Here is a 16,438-nt window from a genome sequence, read left to right as displayed (position 1 = left end):
GCGTCTCCCCGGTGGACGCGTTAACCTCCTCACCTCACTCTTACTCTAACGGACTCTTCTGACCGTTTTAACGTCTCCCTGTGTTAATATGATCTCACTCTATTGGATTACCCTTCACCGCGCGACGTTGGGAAACACTTTAGCTAATAATAGGCAGCTAGCCTGCTGGTGCTGCTATAGTTAGGGGGACGGGCGGCTAATCATCGCGTGTTGCCACGGTAACCTTGAGTGATGCCCCAGGGCAAAGGGCCCCAGACTCTGACCTTAATCCTGGAACGATCCGCCAGGGTTAAGTCACGGCGCAGAGGATGAGGAGTGCTTCCATGTTCTAATGACTATCTCCTCCTCCTCCTCTTGCTCCTCCCCCCCTTCCTCCCCTCTCCTCATGCCCTCACCTGCTTCTCTTCTACCACCTCCTCATCCCTTCCTCCTCCACCTCCTCCTTCCCCTCTCTTCCTCTTCCTCCTTCTCCTCCCCGCTCCTCTTCCACCACCTCCTCCTTCCTTCTGTTTCTCCTCCTCCTCCTCCCCTCTCCTCCTTCCCTCACCTGCTCTTCTTCCACAACCTCCTCCTCCTCCTCTTCCCCCCCCTCCTCCCGACTCCTCCTCCTCCCCGCTCCTCTCCCCCCCCTCCCCCTCCTCCTCCTCCCCTCCTCTTCCACCCCTCTCATCCTCCCCTCCCCTCCTCCTCACCTTTCCTCCTCCTCCCCTCTCCTCCTCCTCCTCCTCCTCCCCCCCTCCTCCTCCAGGTGAGTCTCATGTGGAGTTCTGCTGTCACCTGGCGAGAGGCAACATGGACCTGAAGGAGCCTCCGGTCTACGAGTACGTCAAGTTCATAGGAGACTTCAAGTTCCACAACAATGGTAAATATCCAGTTATTCACTGTGCAGAACACCTGGTATCACAAGACCTAGCTTAGTACCAGACTTAGCACACCTGGTATCACAAGACCTAGCTTAGTACCAGACTTAGAACACCTGGTATCACAAGACCTAACTTAGTACCAGACTTAGCACACCTGGTATCACAAGACCTATCTTAGTACCAGACTTAGCACACCTGGTATCACAAGACCTAGCTTAGTACCAGACTTAGCACACCTGGTATCACAAGACCTAGCTTAGTACCAGACTTAGAACACCTGGTATCACAAGACCTAGCTTAGTACCAGACTTAGTACACCTTGTGTCACTAAGCCAAATGGATTTATTCTACCTGTGGACCAGAATAAGTCTAAATTAAATTATACCTATCTCCACTTTTGAATATCAATGTGACTAAAAGATCTGTACGGCTATAAGAAACCATCTACCATGTCCATCTTAATGTCCCTCTAACAACGTTTCACTGTGAGGCGCTTAAGCTGCCAGTAATAATATTAATAATAATAATAATAATAATAATAATAATAATAATAATAGAATTTAAATAGTGCTTTTCAAGTCCCCAAAGCGCTTTACAGTGAAGGGGGGGACCTCACTAACCACCACCAATTGGGTGCGTAACACCCACTTTGGGTGATGCACGGCAGCCAATCGGCGCCAGAACGCTCACCACATACCCGCTTGAGGTGGAGAGTGAGGGAATTAATGAGTCAGCCAATCATACAGGGGGATGATTAGGGGGCCGGATTGAATGAGCCTGGGCGGGCAGTTTTAACCAGGGCCCCGGGGAAACCCCTACTCTTTGCGATAAGTGCCCTGGGATCTTCTAGGACCTCAGTATGACCTCAGTAGAACGTCTAGTGTTGGCCTCGGTGCCCCGTGCTGTGCGCACCTGAAGGTGTCCTGAAGGTGTCCTGAAGGTGTCCTGTCCTCCCCAGTGCCTACGTCCTCCTGTAACGGCCTGGAGGTGGCCTTACCCAGATCCCTCCAGTGCTCCCTGGAGGAGCAGGTGTATCTCATCGCCACGGTGCGCCTGGTCACCCCTCAGTTCCTCAAGGTGAGGCTCCTGGTTCCTACAACAGGTCTCCTGGTTCCTACAACAGGTCTCCTGGTTCCTACAACAGGTCTCCTGGTTCCTACAACAGGTCTCCTAGTTCCTACAACAGGTCCTACAACAGGTCTCCTAGTTCCTACAACAGGTCTCCTAGTTCCTACAACAGGTCTCCTGGTTCCTACAACAGGTCTCCTGGTTCCTACAACAGGTCTCCTGGTTCCTACAACAGGTCTCCTAGTTCCTACAACAGGTCTCCTAGTTCCTACAACAGGTCCTACAACAGGTCTCCTAGTTCCTACATCAGGTCTCCTAGTTCCTACAACAGGTCTCCTAGTTCCTACAACAGGTCCTACAACAGGTCTCCTAGTTCCTACAACAGGTCCTACAACAGGTCTCCTGGTTCCTACAACAGGTCTACTAGTTCCTACATCAGGTCTCCTAGTTCCTACATAAGGTCTCCTAGTTCCTACAACAGGTCTCCTAGTTCCTACAACAGGTCCTACAACAGGTCTCCTAGTTCCTACAACAGGTCCTACAACAGGTCTCCTGGTTCCTACAACAGGTCTCCTAGTTCCTACAACAGGTCCTACAACAGGTCTCCTAGTTCCTACAACAGGTCTCCTAGTTCCTACAACAGGTCTCCTGGTTCCTACAACAGGTCTCCTAGTTCCTACAACAGGTCTCCTAGTTCCTACAACAGGTCCTACAACAGGTCTCCTAGTTCCTACAACAGGTCTCCTAGTTCCTACATCAGGTCTCCTAGTTCCTACAACAGGTCTCCTGGTTCCTACAACAGTTCTCCTGGTTCCTACAACAGTTCTCCTAGTTCCTGGTCTGTCTTTTTGTTGTATCTTCACCTCCATTAGCATTAAAGGGGAGGTGAACCTCCATATCTCTTAACTCAATAAATCTATCTGGGTCTCACAGAATCTGCGAACATTTCGGTGTTATTGGAACATTGTTAAAGGGGGAAATTACAAAGGGTCTGCTTCTCCTGGCTGAAACCCCTTTTCCAAAATGGAAGTTTTCTATTGGCTGTGCACTGTAGCTCAAGCTGTGTGACGCTGGTTTTATGCAACGTTTGCGCGTTTTGTCTAAAACCTTCAGGACCGCTCAGATTGTCATCAGATAATTTTTAACTTGTAGGCGGAGTTTGGCTGGAACAGGGTTTAATGACTTACCCTTTAATCTAGTTAATGTATTAAGATAGCAATCGTTGAAAAACATCCATGGCGAGTTTTTTCAACCTTTATTCTAAATGTGAGTTCTCCCACGGTGAGCAGCAGAAGATTGGTGCTCCCGGTTCTCCAGCTCAGGTCACTGGGTTTGACCGCTCAATTCTTTCCTAGGTTTCAACTTTGACCCCTGACCGGCTGGCTTCTGATCAGCTGCAGTTACAGTCTGTCTCTTTGTTTTCAGGACCTGTGCAACGCCCAAGACCCCTGTGACGAGTTCACCTCCAGACACAGCCTGGAGTGGAAGTTCCTGTTCCTGGATCACAGGTGGAGATCAAGCTGGGTTTACTTTTTACGTAGAACTAGAACATACAGAAGCACACCTCGCACAGGTGGTGACACACTGGGCCCCGGTGTCTCGCCTTCAGCGACCCCGTCCGAGTGTTGGACCTCTGGGTCTCTGTGGCGTCCATGGTGCGTCTGTGATTCTGAGAGTAGTAGTCAACAAACGTTGTAGTCACTAATCAAACACATCTTCTGGTCTTCATAATATTAACATTACAAGCACGATGCGCACGTAACCGACGGAGACGGCTACGAGGTGACGTAGAGATCCATGGGGGGGGGGATAGAGACTCAGACTACCAACTGCTTGCACAACAAGCACAGCTGAGAGAGCTTTCATATCCAGGTCACGACCTCCTGGACGCACAGAAACAAACACCCACTCGACAGCTTATCCATCGCTGATCAAAGCACAGAACGGTTGCCATGGTACCCAGGATACGCCGATACGCAGATATCTGTAGATGTTCTGTCCTGAGGACAGAGTTCATAGGGCAGAGCCAAGCAGAAGACGGCGCTAAGATTCCTCCTCTGTTGAGTCCTTTTTAATCAATGTACTCGCTGACACAAAAAAAAAGGCTGAGAAAAGCCGAATGTAAAGTACATACAGCTTGTGCTCTATAACTACATAACTTTATAATTATTGGAGTCATTGTGTTTGGTCATTTTGTAGCCTGTTATTGTGAAAAGATGTATTTCTTAAAAACAATACTTTTGGTTGTTCTGTTTCTAATAATTTCTGGAAATGCTTCTTATTCTACAATGTATTTAAAATCAATGGTTACAGAGTATATTACTATTTAATAATTTACAGTATTTTAATCATGTTATGCTCCGCTGATGACTTCTGTGTGTGTGTGCGTGTGGGTGTGCGCGTGTTGTGTTGTGCATGTGTGTGTGTGTGTTCACAGAGCGTCTCCCATCATCGGCTACCTCCCCTTCGAGGTGTTGGGGACGTCCGGCTACGACTACTACCACGTGGATGACCTAGAGCTCATAGCCCAGTGTCACAAGCACCGTGAGCCTCACTCACTCACTCACTCACAGTACACATGCTAAAACACTGTAAGACTCACTCACTCTATCACCCACTCACTCACCCACCCACTCACTCACACTAACAATACACACGCTCATAGCACCGTGTCAAAAACACCGTGAGACGCACACACACACACACTGACTCACTCACTCACTCACAATACACACGCTCATAGCCCCGTGTCAAAGACACCTCACATACACTCTCTCACTCTGACTCTCACACAAGCACACACCCTCCCCCCCTGTACCTGACCCCTCCCTCCCTCAGTCATGCAGCTGGGGAAGGGGAAGTCCTGCTACTACCGCTTCCTGACCAAAGGCCAGCAGTGGATCTGGCTGCAGACGCACTACTACATCACCTACCACCAGTGGAACTCCAAGCCCGAGTTCATTGTCTGCACGCACACCGTCGTCAGGTGGGTGCTCTCCGTCAGGGCTAAGTCAGGGGTGAGGGGTCAGGGGTCAGCGGGAGTCCTTCAGGCTCTTGAGAGGTCAAGAGGTCGTCGGGGTCAGCGTCGCTCGTGGTTTTGCTCTGGGGGTTGGTTTTGGGGGTTTAGTCATTAGTTAAGGTTTTTGAGTTGAGTTTTTAGCGGACAATGATCGAAAGCGATGGATCAATAGAACCAGGGATACGTCCAATCAACTTCTAAATTTACAATCGATGACTACAAAAACATCCGATAAATAAATCCAAAGCTGAACTGTTACTACGATTATCTTCAGGGGAAAATGCTAAGCTGATGGATAATAAAATTCGACCCTCTAACTGGTCACCATCCAGTACAGTCTTTGTAGAATATCTCTGAAGGCCAACATAACCAGTCAAAGCTACTGATGCATAGGTGCTGAGGCTGGTATTTGTTTAGTCATAGTGTGTGACCCAGCAGAGCTGGGTCACACATTCTGTCAACCTGCTCTCTTGCTCGCTAGCTTGAAAAACAAAGTGCCAAACGTTGACAGAGGGTCCAGCCTCTCAGTCGGGTGAGCCTCAGCTGATTGGCTGACAGGCGTCACATGCTTCCGCTGATTGGCGTCGGGGTGAATCACATATCAGTCAGCTGATCAGGGTCAGGATGCGAGCGTCCAATGGTTATCATTGTTACTTAGCGCACTGCTGGTCAAAAATATCCATTGAAATTCCTGCTACGATTGATATCATCATCTTGATGATATGTGTTAAGAGAGGCAGTCTAACAGACATTATAGAGGCAGCTCTGCTCACCGATCACAAAGATTAAAAATAAACGGTGTGTAACCAAACGTGTTGACAAAGGAGTGGTTTCTGAGTCATCTTCACACTCGTAGGAGCAACCATCTGTCTGGCTCCTCCCCATCTGTCCCTCTTCAGAGCGGCAAAGCTGACGAGTGTGTGTTGTGTGTGCTGTGTGTGTTGTGTTTGTGGGGGCAGCTATGCGGAGGTGCGGGCGGAGAGGAGGCGAGCCATGGGTCTGGAGGAGATGTCCCCCGTGGAGCTGGCCCCCTCCTCTGTGAAGGTAGGGACCTATGAACCATGAGAACAGATCTGAAGGAGGAGAGAACCACACTCTGTTCTGAATTCCGGTTGCAAAGCTTCTTCTCATCTCTCCTCCTTTAGCCTCTCTGACACTCGCGTCCCTTTCTCCTGTTTTGTCTCTTCCATTCTCCTCTCCTCAACTCTAAATGTTCTCCTCTCTCATCTCCCCTGATGTTTCTCCTCTCATTATCATCTCCTCTACTGCCTCTTATCTTCTCCTCCTCCTCATTCTTTCGTCTCATCTCCTGTATAATTTCTCCTCTTTCATGCCCACTGTTGTCTCTCCCCTCCATCTCATCTCCTCCCTTTCATCGTCTCTCCTCCTCCTGCTCCTCCTCCTCCTCCTCCTCCTCCCCAGGCCCAGGAGCTGTACCTGGACTTCTGCTCCACCCTGGACCCTCCGAAGGAGCGGACCAGTGCGGCCCGGTCCGTCTCCTCCCGCGGCTCCAGGAAGTCCTCCCACCTGGGGCTGTCCGACTCCGCCTGTGAGTCACATGATCCTGGGGTCACCTGATCCAGGGGTCACATGGCTGAGGACCACCCAGCTCTAAACCCTCATCTGAATTTCTATTTCCTTTTCTCTTGACTGAAGTTCGGAGTTTAACAATGGAATGATATTGATGTTGTTCAGCCCTAGCTCAAAAGCCGGTCGACTAATAGAATCATACTCTTATTTTAACTATACACAACCCTTCATGAACCAGCTTGTGTGTCTAACCAGCTAACCTGTCCCTGCTGCAGCCGCCAACTCGTACACAGAGCCCTGCACACCGTCGTGGCAGTCCACATCCATCGGGACGGATAACTCCACCGCCAGGCTGCAGCCCAGCAGTTCCAAGGTCTGTACCAACGCCGGCTTTATGGTTCAGGGGACGCAGCTTTGTTCTTAATGCCCTCGTAGACATTGGCTCAGACAGAACTCCTTCAACCCCCAGCTCAGCCTCCTTCCCCTGCCCCAGTGTGTCCCCGCGATGTGGTGATATCCAGAGTGTCTTTGTTGAGGTTCTATGTCTCCACAATGAAATGGTTCCAGAGTGTGTTTGTTGAGGTTCTGTGTCCCAAAAAAGTGCAGTGATTCCCACTGTTGTGTGTCCCCATGTCTGACGTTATCCAGAGTGTGTGTTTACGTCCTGTGTCCCCACAACGCCTCGTTACCCAGAGTGTGTTTTGGTTCTGTGTCCCAACAAGGCGCCGCTATTGTGTTCCCTGACTTTCTCAGTGAGTCAAGGAGTAGAATATGATCCCCTTGCTAAGTCAAAAGAGAAATATGATTGAAAGACCAATCCATTCACCGAGTTGGATGATAGGATCAGTTTGGAAAAAGGTTTCTTTAGCACAGAATAGCCGCCATTGCCAAGTGTAAAAGTGCTGGATAATAATACACAGTCCCGGACAAAATCCTTGATGTTAAGACGATGCCAGACGGCAGATCATACACAGTTCTGTGGCTGCTATTCCCATGGCAAACATATCGGCAGTTTGGAACCACTTACTGTTCCAAACAGGACGCCAGACCGGCCGACAGTAAACATCTGTCGTTAGGCATCTGATATTCTGCCTCGCTAACAGGCTCTAACAGCAATTAGCTTGTTTGAGCGTTGCTCGCAGGGAAACTAAATCAAAGGATTTAGCTTCGGTACAAATTCCTGCAGCAGCAGAAATGCAACAGGATGTTGTCATGGTTTATAATCCTACTTATAAACTCTTCAGTTCAGCTTCCTTCCAATCAAGTTATGTTTTCAGTTAAAATCCGGCTCTCAAATGAATGTCTATGACTCAGATATCCTTGTTTTCTTTTAACAATGTAAAGCACATCACAGACTTAATTCAAAGCTCACTCACTTGATAAAGTCGACTTAATTAGTTGATTGATTGATAATCATGCATGTGTTAACTCTTTGTTAACAGCAGCAGCAACCACCGCAAGAACAACATCAACAACCACAACCACAACCACAACCAACACAACAACAACCTCAACCACCACAACAACATCATCAACCACAACAGCCACAACAACATCAGCATCCCAGACCACCAGTGCAGCAGCAGCAGCAGCTCCCCCTGGTGGCGCAGCCTCAGCTGGGCATGATGAACCACCTGAAGGAGCAGCTGGAGGAGAGGACCCGGATCCTGCAGGCGGACATCAAGACCCAGCAGCAGGAGCTCCACGACATCAAGGAGAAGCTACAGCTAGCCAACTTCCAGGTAACACCATACGACCGCATGCTCACACACAGGTACCACTGCAGGGCTCGCCACTGCTAGCTTACCTCCAGCTGACTCAACTACAGAATGATAACCTCGAGGTGGTGCTCAACTAAAGCATGTCAACCTCCAGCTTAGTCAACTACAGCTAGCTAACCTCCAGGAAACACGCTATGACCGCCTGCTCACACAGAGGTAGCGCTGCAGAGCTCGCTACAGCATGCTTACCTCCAACTGACTCAACTAAAGCTAGCTAACCTCTGAATAGTGCTCTGCTACTTCAGTTCCCTGTGTTTCCTTAAAATAACGTCATTCATAAGCATCAACATTTTCAGACGACAGTTGTAGCTCCACCTCAAGCCACTAGGGGTTGTTAATGGGAAACTCAAATAGGGCTGGTTTAAGTCAAAGAATATAACAGAAAATCCAGAATGTAACAAAACAACAGATGGATTAGACTTACTTGAAATGTTTCCAAAAGTCAGTACAGTATAGAGCATCTTATACACCGCCCAACAGCACCACCAAGAGGCCAAAATATGCAGCTTAAGCCATCTGTAGCTCAGAGATTCATCTTTTGTTACCATTTAGCCAGTTAGCAGACGCTAAACCCTGACCCTTATCAAAGCGGCCTGCAGTGAATGTGTTGAGATACATGCCATGAAGAGATAGGATTAGATAAGAACAACTTTATCAGCTAACATTAATGTAATGCAAAGTTACACATGATCATGTCTGTTGCTATCCTAATGCAACAGGTATCCCATCACAAATGATGGGATACCTGTTGCATTAGGATACTGACACAACTGTGGCTTCAGTTCCTAATTTCTCACCAAAAATACGAAACTGAACAGAATAAGGAAAAAACCAAACCAGGTTTCACTATGTATCTTAAATCCTTAGGGATAGTTTGGTGCTAGATTGTGCTGTATTGGGCCCAGACCTACATATACTTGGTCATCTACAGGGTCATGGTCAAACTATGCTCTTAGACAGACCATGATCAAACTATGGTCATAGACAGAGACAAGGTCAAACTATGGTCATAGACAGACACAGGGTCAAACTATAGTCATTGACAGGGTCATGGTCGCACTATGGTCATCTGAATAGTTTCTTTCTTTGGCAGCAAAACAAACTGCAGCTATGAAAGGAAATTAATTTATATTCGGTTGCTTTTCAATGTGCATCTGCCTGTCTGTCTGCCCGCCTGCCTGCCTTCCTTCCTGTCTGCCTGTCTGTCTGTCTGACTGTCTGCCTGCCTTTCGTCTGCCTGCCTGTGTGCCTTTCCGTCTGCCTGTCTGTCGGTCTGCCTCTCTGCCTGTCTTGGCAGATGTTTTTACAGCCACCTATCCACACTGACTTTGGCCAGGTCCAGCCACCCCAGCTGCAGCGACCCGGGCGACCCCTGGCCCAGGGGTCAGGGGTCATACGTCAGAACTCCGGCCCGCCGGCCAAGCAGCAGGCCTGCCATGCCCCCTCGGCCCACCCCCTGGTGAGGGAACCCCCACACTTCCTCAGCCCCTATACCCCCTCTCACTAGGGTACCAGGTAGAACAGTTAGATACAGAACCACCACTAGGGTACCAGGTACAGAACCACCACCAGGGTACCAGCTAGAGAACCACCACCAGGGTACCAGGTAGAGAACCACCACCAGGGTACCAGATAGAGAACCACCACTAGGGTACCAGGTAGAGAACCACCACTAGGGTACCAGGTAGAGAACCACCACTAGGGTACCAGGTAGAGAACCACCACTAGGGTACCAGGTAGAGAACCACCACCAGGGTACCAGGTAGGGAACCACCACTAGGGTACCAGGTAGAGATCCACCACTAGGGTACCAGGTAGAGAACCACCACTAGGGTACCAGGTAGAGAACCACCACCAGGGTACCAGGTAGGGAACCACCACTAGGGTACCAGGTAGAGAACCACCACCAGGGTACCAGGTAGAGAACCACCACCAGGGTACCAGGTAGAGAACTACCTGACCCTGATCCTGGTCCTGGTCTCTGGTCCTGGTCTCTGACCCTGGTCCTGGTCTCTGACCCTGGTCCTGGTCTCTGCCCCTGGTCTCTGACCCTGGTCTCTAACCCTGGTCCTGGTCTCTGGTCCTGGTCTCTGCCCCTGGTCTCTGACCCTGGTCTCTAACCCTGGTCCTGGTCCTGGTCTCTGACCCTGGTCCTGGTCTCTGACCCTGGTCTCTGGTCCTGGTCTCTGCCCCTGGTCTCTGGTCCTGGTCTCTGACCCTGGTCCTGGTCTCTGATCCTGGTCTCTGACCCTGGTCTCTAACCCTGGTCCTGGTCTCTGGTCCTGGTCTCTGCCCCTGGTCTCTGACCCTGGTCTCTAACCCTGGTCCTGGTCTCTGACCCTGGTCTCTGACCCTGGTCCTGGTCCTGGTCTCTGACCCTGGTCCTGGTCTCTGATCCTGGTCCTGGTCTCTGGTCCTGGTCTCTGACCCTGGTCCTGGTCTCTGACCCTGGTCCTGGTCTCTGCCCCTGGTCCTGGTCTCTGGTCCTGGTCTCTGACCCTGGTCCTGGTCTCTGGTCCTGGTCCTGCTGTGTCCCCAGCAGGTGCACCAGAGGCTGGTCCGGCGGGACCCGGTGCGGACCCTGAGCCTCCCGGTGCAGGGCGGCGGCAGCAGTAGCCTGGGCCTGCCGCTCTACACCAACCCCCTGATGTTCTCCTCCAGCGCCCGGCCGCTGCAGGACGCCCGCCACGCCCACCCGGACCCCGCCGACTTCAGCCAGGATGGACAGCTACGGTGAGACCCCACCACCTGACTGCTAGGGTTCTACTGAGTAGGGCTTCACAGACCCCATCTTATACGACCCACTGTGAGGCCAACTTCATCCAGAGCTCCTCACAGTGAGTCAGAGACAGGTCATTAAGGAGCAGGTAAGGGTTGGACCTGTCTCTGTACTGTCTAACCCCTACCTGCTCCTTAACGACCTGTCTCTGTACTGTCTAACCCCTCCCTGCTCCTTAATGACCTGTCTCTGTACTGTCTAACCCCTACCTGCTCCTTAACGACCTGTCTCTGTACTGTCTAACCCCTACCTGCTCCTTAATGACCTGTCTCTGTACTGTCTAACCCCTACCTGCTCCTTGACGACCTGTCTCTGTACTGTCTAACCCCTACCTGCTCCTTGACGACCTGTCTCTGTACTGTCTAACCCCTACCTGCTCCTTAATGACCTGTCTCTGTACTGTCTAACCCCTACCTGCTCCTTAACGACCTGTCTCTGTACTGTCTAACCCCTACCTGCTCCTTAATGACCTGTCTCTGTACTGTCTAACCCCTCCCTGCTCCTTAATGACCTGTCTCTGTACTGTCTAACCCCTACCTGCTCCTTAACGACCTGTCTCTGTACTGTCTAACCCCTACCTGTTCCTTAATGACCTGTCTCTGTACTGTCTAACCCCTACCTGCTCCTTAATGACCTGTCTCTGTACTGTCTAACCCCTCCCTGCTCCTTAACGACCTGTCTCTGTACTGTCTAACCCCTACCTGCTCCTTAACGACCTGTCTCTGTACTGTCTAACCCCTACCTGTTCCTTAATGACCTGTCTCTGTACTGTCTAACCCCTACCTGCTCCTTAATGACCTGTCTCTGTACTGTCTAACCCCTCCCTGCTCCTTAATGACCTGTCTCTGTACTGTCTAACCCCTACCTGCTCCTTAACGACCTGTCTCTGTACTGTCTAACCCCTACCTGTTCCTTAATGACCTGTCTCTGTATTGTGAGAGCTGGGTAAAGGGGGTTCTAATGTCCATGTCCTCTGCAGGATGCTGCTGAACCAGCCCATGCAGACTCTGGTCCCCAACAACAGTGTGACCCCCCAGACCTCCCAGTGTAACCCCGGACTCTCTCAGACCAAGTGAGTACCTCTCTCTCTCTCTCACACTTTTTATTAAACTATTTTTTTCTTTGTATAACTTTTGTGTCTCTTGCTAAATTTGACTCTTAACACTTTCGTTGAACCATCGCTACGAAGGAGTGACTTATCATCACTTCTTGTTCTTTAGTCAAACTCAGATGACCATCGCCTTGTGATGAATCTTTGTACCCAGAATGACCATGTTATACCGCAGCTGATCCTAAGAAACCTTGACCTCTGACCCTAACCTGACCTCTTGACCTCCAGGTACATGTGGAGCAGCTGCTGATCCTAGAACACCTTGACCTCTGACCTCTGACCCTAACCTGACATCTGACCTCCAGGTACACGGTGGAGCAGCAGCTGATGGGCCAGTCCTTCACCATGCAGCAGGTCAACTGTAACGCCGTGCTGGTCCCCTCCCCCGTCTTCACCTCGCCCTTCGTCATCCCCCACAACAGCTTCATCACCCACCAGCCACAGGCCGCCTACCAGCAGCCTACCCAGCATGCACCGCTCCAGCTGCAGCAGCCCCAGCAGTTCTTTCAGGTCTGTGGTCCCATCAAACTTTATTGGTAACATACTTTTTTACAAAACAGCACTATAAAAGGCTGCCCAACGGAGACAAACAACACGAATGCACAACATGAACACGACACGAATGAACGCAAGAATACAGAATGACTACACAACATGAGCACGACACAAATATGAAACATGACACAAACACGGATTGGGTGAGTCAGAGATACTCAGAGGCGGAGAAGAGAGTACAACAGTGTTGTTTGGATGGCTGGACTAGCAGTAGTTTACAGCTACTGACAAAACTGTTTTGGATGTTGGAATTCACTATTGGACATGTTATTTTATGAACAGAGTCGTGACTCTTCTGTACTATATCTGATATGAAAATAGTGATAATACTGTCCTATATCTGATATGAACAGAGTGACTCTACTGTCCTATATCTGATATGAACAGAGTCAGTGTTGTGCCTGAACGCGTTCATTGAACGATCGTTCATGAATTCGTTCATATTTTGGGCGAACGTGAACTGAACGTACTGTATTACTGCCTGATGAACGTTACCGTGAACTCGTTCATTCTGGTGTCTGTGAACGGCACGCTCACTTGGTTTAACTTCGTTCAATATGGGGGTTATTTGTTTATCAACACGGCGGATGCGCGCGCAGATCGCCGTGTTGTTTAACCGGTTGCCATGGTAATCTCCGCGCAGTTGCCGTGTTGCCAGCTTACTGTTACATTAAACTGTAATCAGACGACGCGGTTATATGCTATAGACCCTATAGTATCTGTGCTTAGAGGCTGAGACGTATTTCGAATTATAAATATGTACAATCCATAACGTTAGCTCTCTGGCTCATAGCTTAGCGGACTAGAATACCTCCTAGAATCATTGCTTGTTGGCCGGAAACGGAAAGGGGGGCTGTTCACGTTTGGTTGTAGTCTTTTCGCTCGGTTCCCCGTCTCATCAGTAGGGCTAGAACCGAGCGTAAAGACTACAACCAAACGTGAACACCCCCCCCCCCCCCCCCTTTCCGTTTCCGGCCAACAAGCAATGAGTCTTCCAACAGAATCAATGGGATTTACAAAGTGCGCTAAATGTGCAATACAACATGATATAAACTGTATTTCGCTACGATACTTGATTCAACCACTCTATTTCATCCTAGACAAACCACAAAGGGGGATCAATGTTCAAAATACCCGAAAAAATGAATAGCTCATGTTACGTATTTTAAGCACATGGGCTACCATACATAGTCACTAGGAAGTAGGATCGAACAACTAAACTGCCCACACATAGCCACTAGGAAGTAGGATCGAACACATAAGCCGTAATTACCATACATAGCCAACAAATAACAAATAAAGTGAGTTAAAAGCAATCCGGATTGGACTACTTTTTTAAAGAACGTGACACTCACAGCAACATATTGAAAAAATTAACTATGAACTAGTTCAATTTTTTGGAACTGTGAACTTAGTTCAACATTTTGAATTATGAACGTTTAACTGAACTAGTTCATTTTAAAATTTGAGAACTGAACTTTGAACTAGTTCACGTAGAAAGTGAACTTTCCCAACACTGAACAGAGTGACTCTACTGTCCTATATCTGATGTGAACAATGTGACTCTACTGTCCTATATCTGATGTGAACAGAGTGACTCTACTGTCCTATATCTGATGTGAACAATGTGACTCTACTGTCCTATATCTGATGTGAACAATGTGACTCTACTGTCCTATATCTGATGTGAACAGAGTGACTCTACTGTCCTATATCTGATGTGAACAATGTGACTCTACTGTCCTATATCTGATGTGAACAGAGTGACTCTACTGTCCTATATCTGATGTGAACAGAGTGACTCTACTGTCCTATATCTGATGTGAACAATGTGACTCTACTGTCCTATATCTGATGTGAACAATGTGACTCTACTGTCCTATATCTGATGTGAACAGAGTGACTCTACTGTCCTATATCTGATGTGAACAGAGTGACTCTACTGTCCTATATCTGATGTGAATAGAGTGACTCTACTGTCCTATATCTGATGTGAACAATGTGACTCTACTGTCCTATATCTGATGTGAACAGTGACTCTACTGTCCTATATCTGATGTGAACAATGTGACTCTACTGTCCTATATCTGATGTGAACAATGTGACTCTACTGTCCTATATCTGATGTGAACAATGTGACTCTACTGTTCTATATCTGATGTGAACAATGTGACTCTACTGTCCTATATCTGATGTGAACAATGTGACTCTACTGTCCTATATCTGATGTGAACAGAGTGACTCTACTGTCCTATATCTGATGTGAACAGAGTCCTGACTCTGCTCCTCCTACGTCCTCCAGATGCAGACCCAGGGTCTGCTGCACAGCGGCTCCACGTCAGCCTTCCTGCAAGCCACCAACATACCGCAGCAAAGCACTCTGGGATACATTCAGCAGCAGCCGCAACAACAACAACAACAACAACAGAGACAGCAGCAGCAGCACTCCCAGAACCAGCCGGGCGGCGTGTCGGACTTCCAGAACATGCTGACACGGTAGCTCCACCTCCCCCGGGCGGAGGGACGATGACCAGACGCCGGGCGGCCTGAGGTGGTGTTGGGGACGAGGAGGAAGCAGAGTCCCGCTGGACGTGTGAACCGAGGCCCTGCGGTCTTCACTGAGGTCTTCAGAAGATCTGGACCTGAGCTGGACCTGAGCTGGACCTGACTGAGGGGGATCGCTCGCTGCCACAAGGAGGCGCCTCATATTGGCACGGAGCTGGCCGTTCGGATCCGGGCTGTTTTTCTGCGCTGGCGTTGGAGATAGAGTCTGTCGGACTGAAGAGCCAAGTCGTTGCTATGGGGTCCGTTGCTTGGAGACTGTTGCTAGGGGCCCTCACTAAGGTTGATGGGGCCCCATTGTTTGCGGCCCATTGCTAGGGGGCCCTCATCAGGGCTGCAACAAGCCGATCACTAGGGGCCCTGTTTTTAGGTGGGGTCACTATGGGCTGTTGCTAGGTGGGGTCACTAGTGGCTGTTGCTAGGGTCCTTGTTTGCATCCATTCGTCCGTTAGTAACCGTTATACAGGAAGAGAAGATGAGCTGGTTTCCTCCCCGCCCCCAGAAGAGCAGTAACTGGGGTTCTCTGTGTTCCTTTGCCTTGTTCGTACCGTTACGCCTGATTTCCACCGGGGACGTACGCGCCGCGGAACGGCTGTGAACTCTACCCTTCCCATCAAATAGAAGTGCTGCGGAATGATAGTGCTGCGATGCGGCGTGCCGCTCCTGGGACGCTGCTGAGACGTTCCATAGCGCGCCCGGTGGAGTTAGAGAGTAGAGTGGCAACGAGCAGCAGCGGTGACCACGGCGCAGCCGTTCCGCGGCGCTTACGTCCCCGGTGGAAATCAGGCTTTAGTGTCCGGTTCCCCCACCCAGCACTTAGAACCAAGATGGCCGAAAGGCGAATGAGTCCTATTGCCGCCGCCCTCCTCTTTCAACAAAACTAGAATACAGCTCTCAACTCTGTTCATGTGCTCTGATGGGTCCCACACCGGTGGTCTGACAACCCCCTCTTCTGCCTTATCACTCCACTCTGTAGCACTAGTGTTTCATAGCAGTACCAACCAATAGAGTTCAAGCACTCGATTCTCACCGTTTCAACAAGAATTTGCACGCGAGGTATGACTTTAAAGACGTTGTTGTGAAGGTGAGGTCATAGAAAGGGTTCCTTGCCATTAGACCACACAATGAGAGGGTCTCGGCCTGGTCCGACAATCACCAGTTAAACGTAGG

General features: G+C 49.6%; 1 protein-coding gene across 1 annotated transcript in view; it reads left to right on the top strand.

Annotated features, from left to right (window-relative positions):
- npas2 (neuronal PAS domain protein 2) overlaps positions 1 to 15,279 on the top strand; it is a 29,297-nt gene extending 14,018 nt beyond the window's left edge. Inside the window, exons 8-21 of the mRNA XM_079737937.1 lie at positions 749 to 862; positions 1,822 to 1,940; positions 3,357 to 3,439; positions 4,369 to 4,475; positions 4,770 to 4,917; positions 5,910 to 5,994; positions 6,373 to 6,499; positions 6,756 to 6,853; positions 7,923 to 8,222; positions 9,559 to 9,720; positions 10,801 to 10,994; positions 12,020 to 12,112; positions 12,457 to 12,661; positions 15,009 to 15,279. Coding sequence (XP_079594063.1) covers positions 749 to 862; positions 1,822 to 1,940; positions 3,357 to 3,439; positions 4,369 to 4,475; positions 4,770 to 4,917; positions 5,910 to 5,994; positions 6,373 to 6,499; positions 6,756 to 6,853; positions 7,923 to 8,222; positions 9,559 to 9,720; positions 10,801 to 10,994; positions 12,020 to 12,112; positions 12,457 to 12,661; positions 15,009 to 15,206 — 2,033 coding nt within the window. The 3' untranslated portion in view covers positions 15,207 to 15,279. The remainder of the gene's footprint in view (positions 1 to 748; positions 863 to 1,821; positions 1,941 to 3,356; positions 3,440 to 4,368; positions 4,476 to 4,769; positions 4,918 to 5,909; positions 5,995 to 6,372; positions 6,500 to 6,755; positions 6,854 to 7,922; positions 8,223 to 9,558; positions 9,721 to 10,800; positions 10,995 to 12,019; positions 12,113 to 12,456; positions 12,662 to 15,008) is intronic.
- The last annotated feature ends 1,159 nt before the right edge of the window (positions 15,280 to 16,438 follow it).

The sequence above is a fragment of the Pollachius pollachius genome (genome assembly GCF_949987615.1).
Source record: "Pollachius pollachius genome assembly, chromosome: 6".
Taxonomy (NCBI): domain Eukaryota; kingdom Metazoa; phylum Chordata; class Actinopteri; order Gadiformes; family Gadidae; genus Pollachius; species Pollachius pollachius.
The sequence above is the reverse complement of the archived record's forward strand: the minus strand, read 5'-3'. Positions and strand labels throughout refer to the sequence as shown.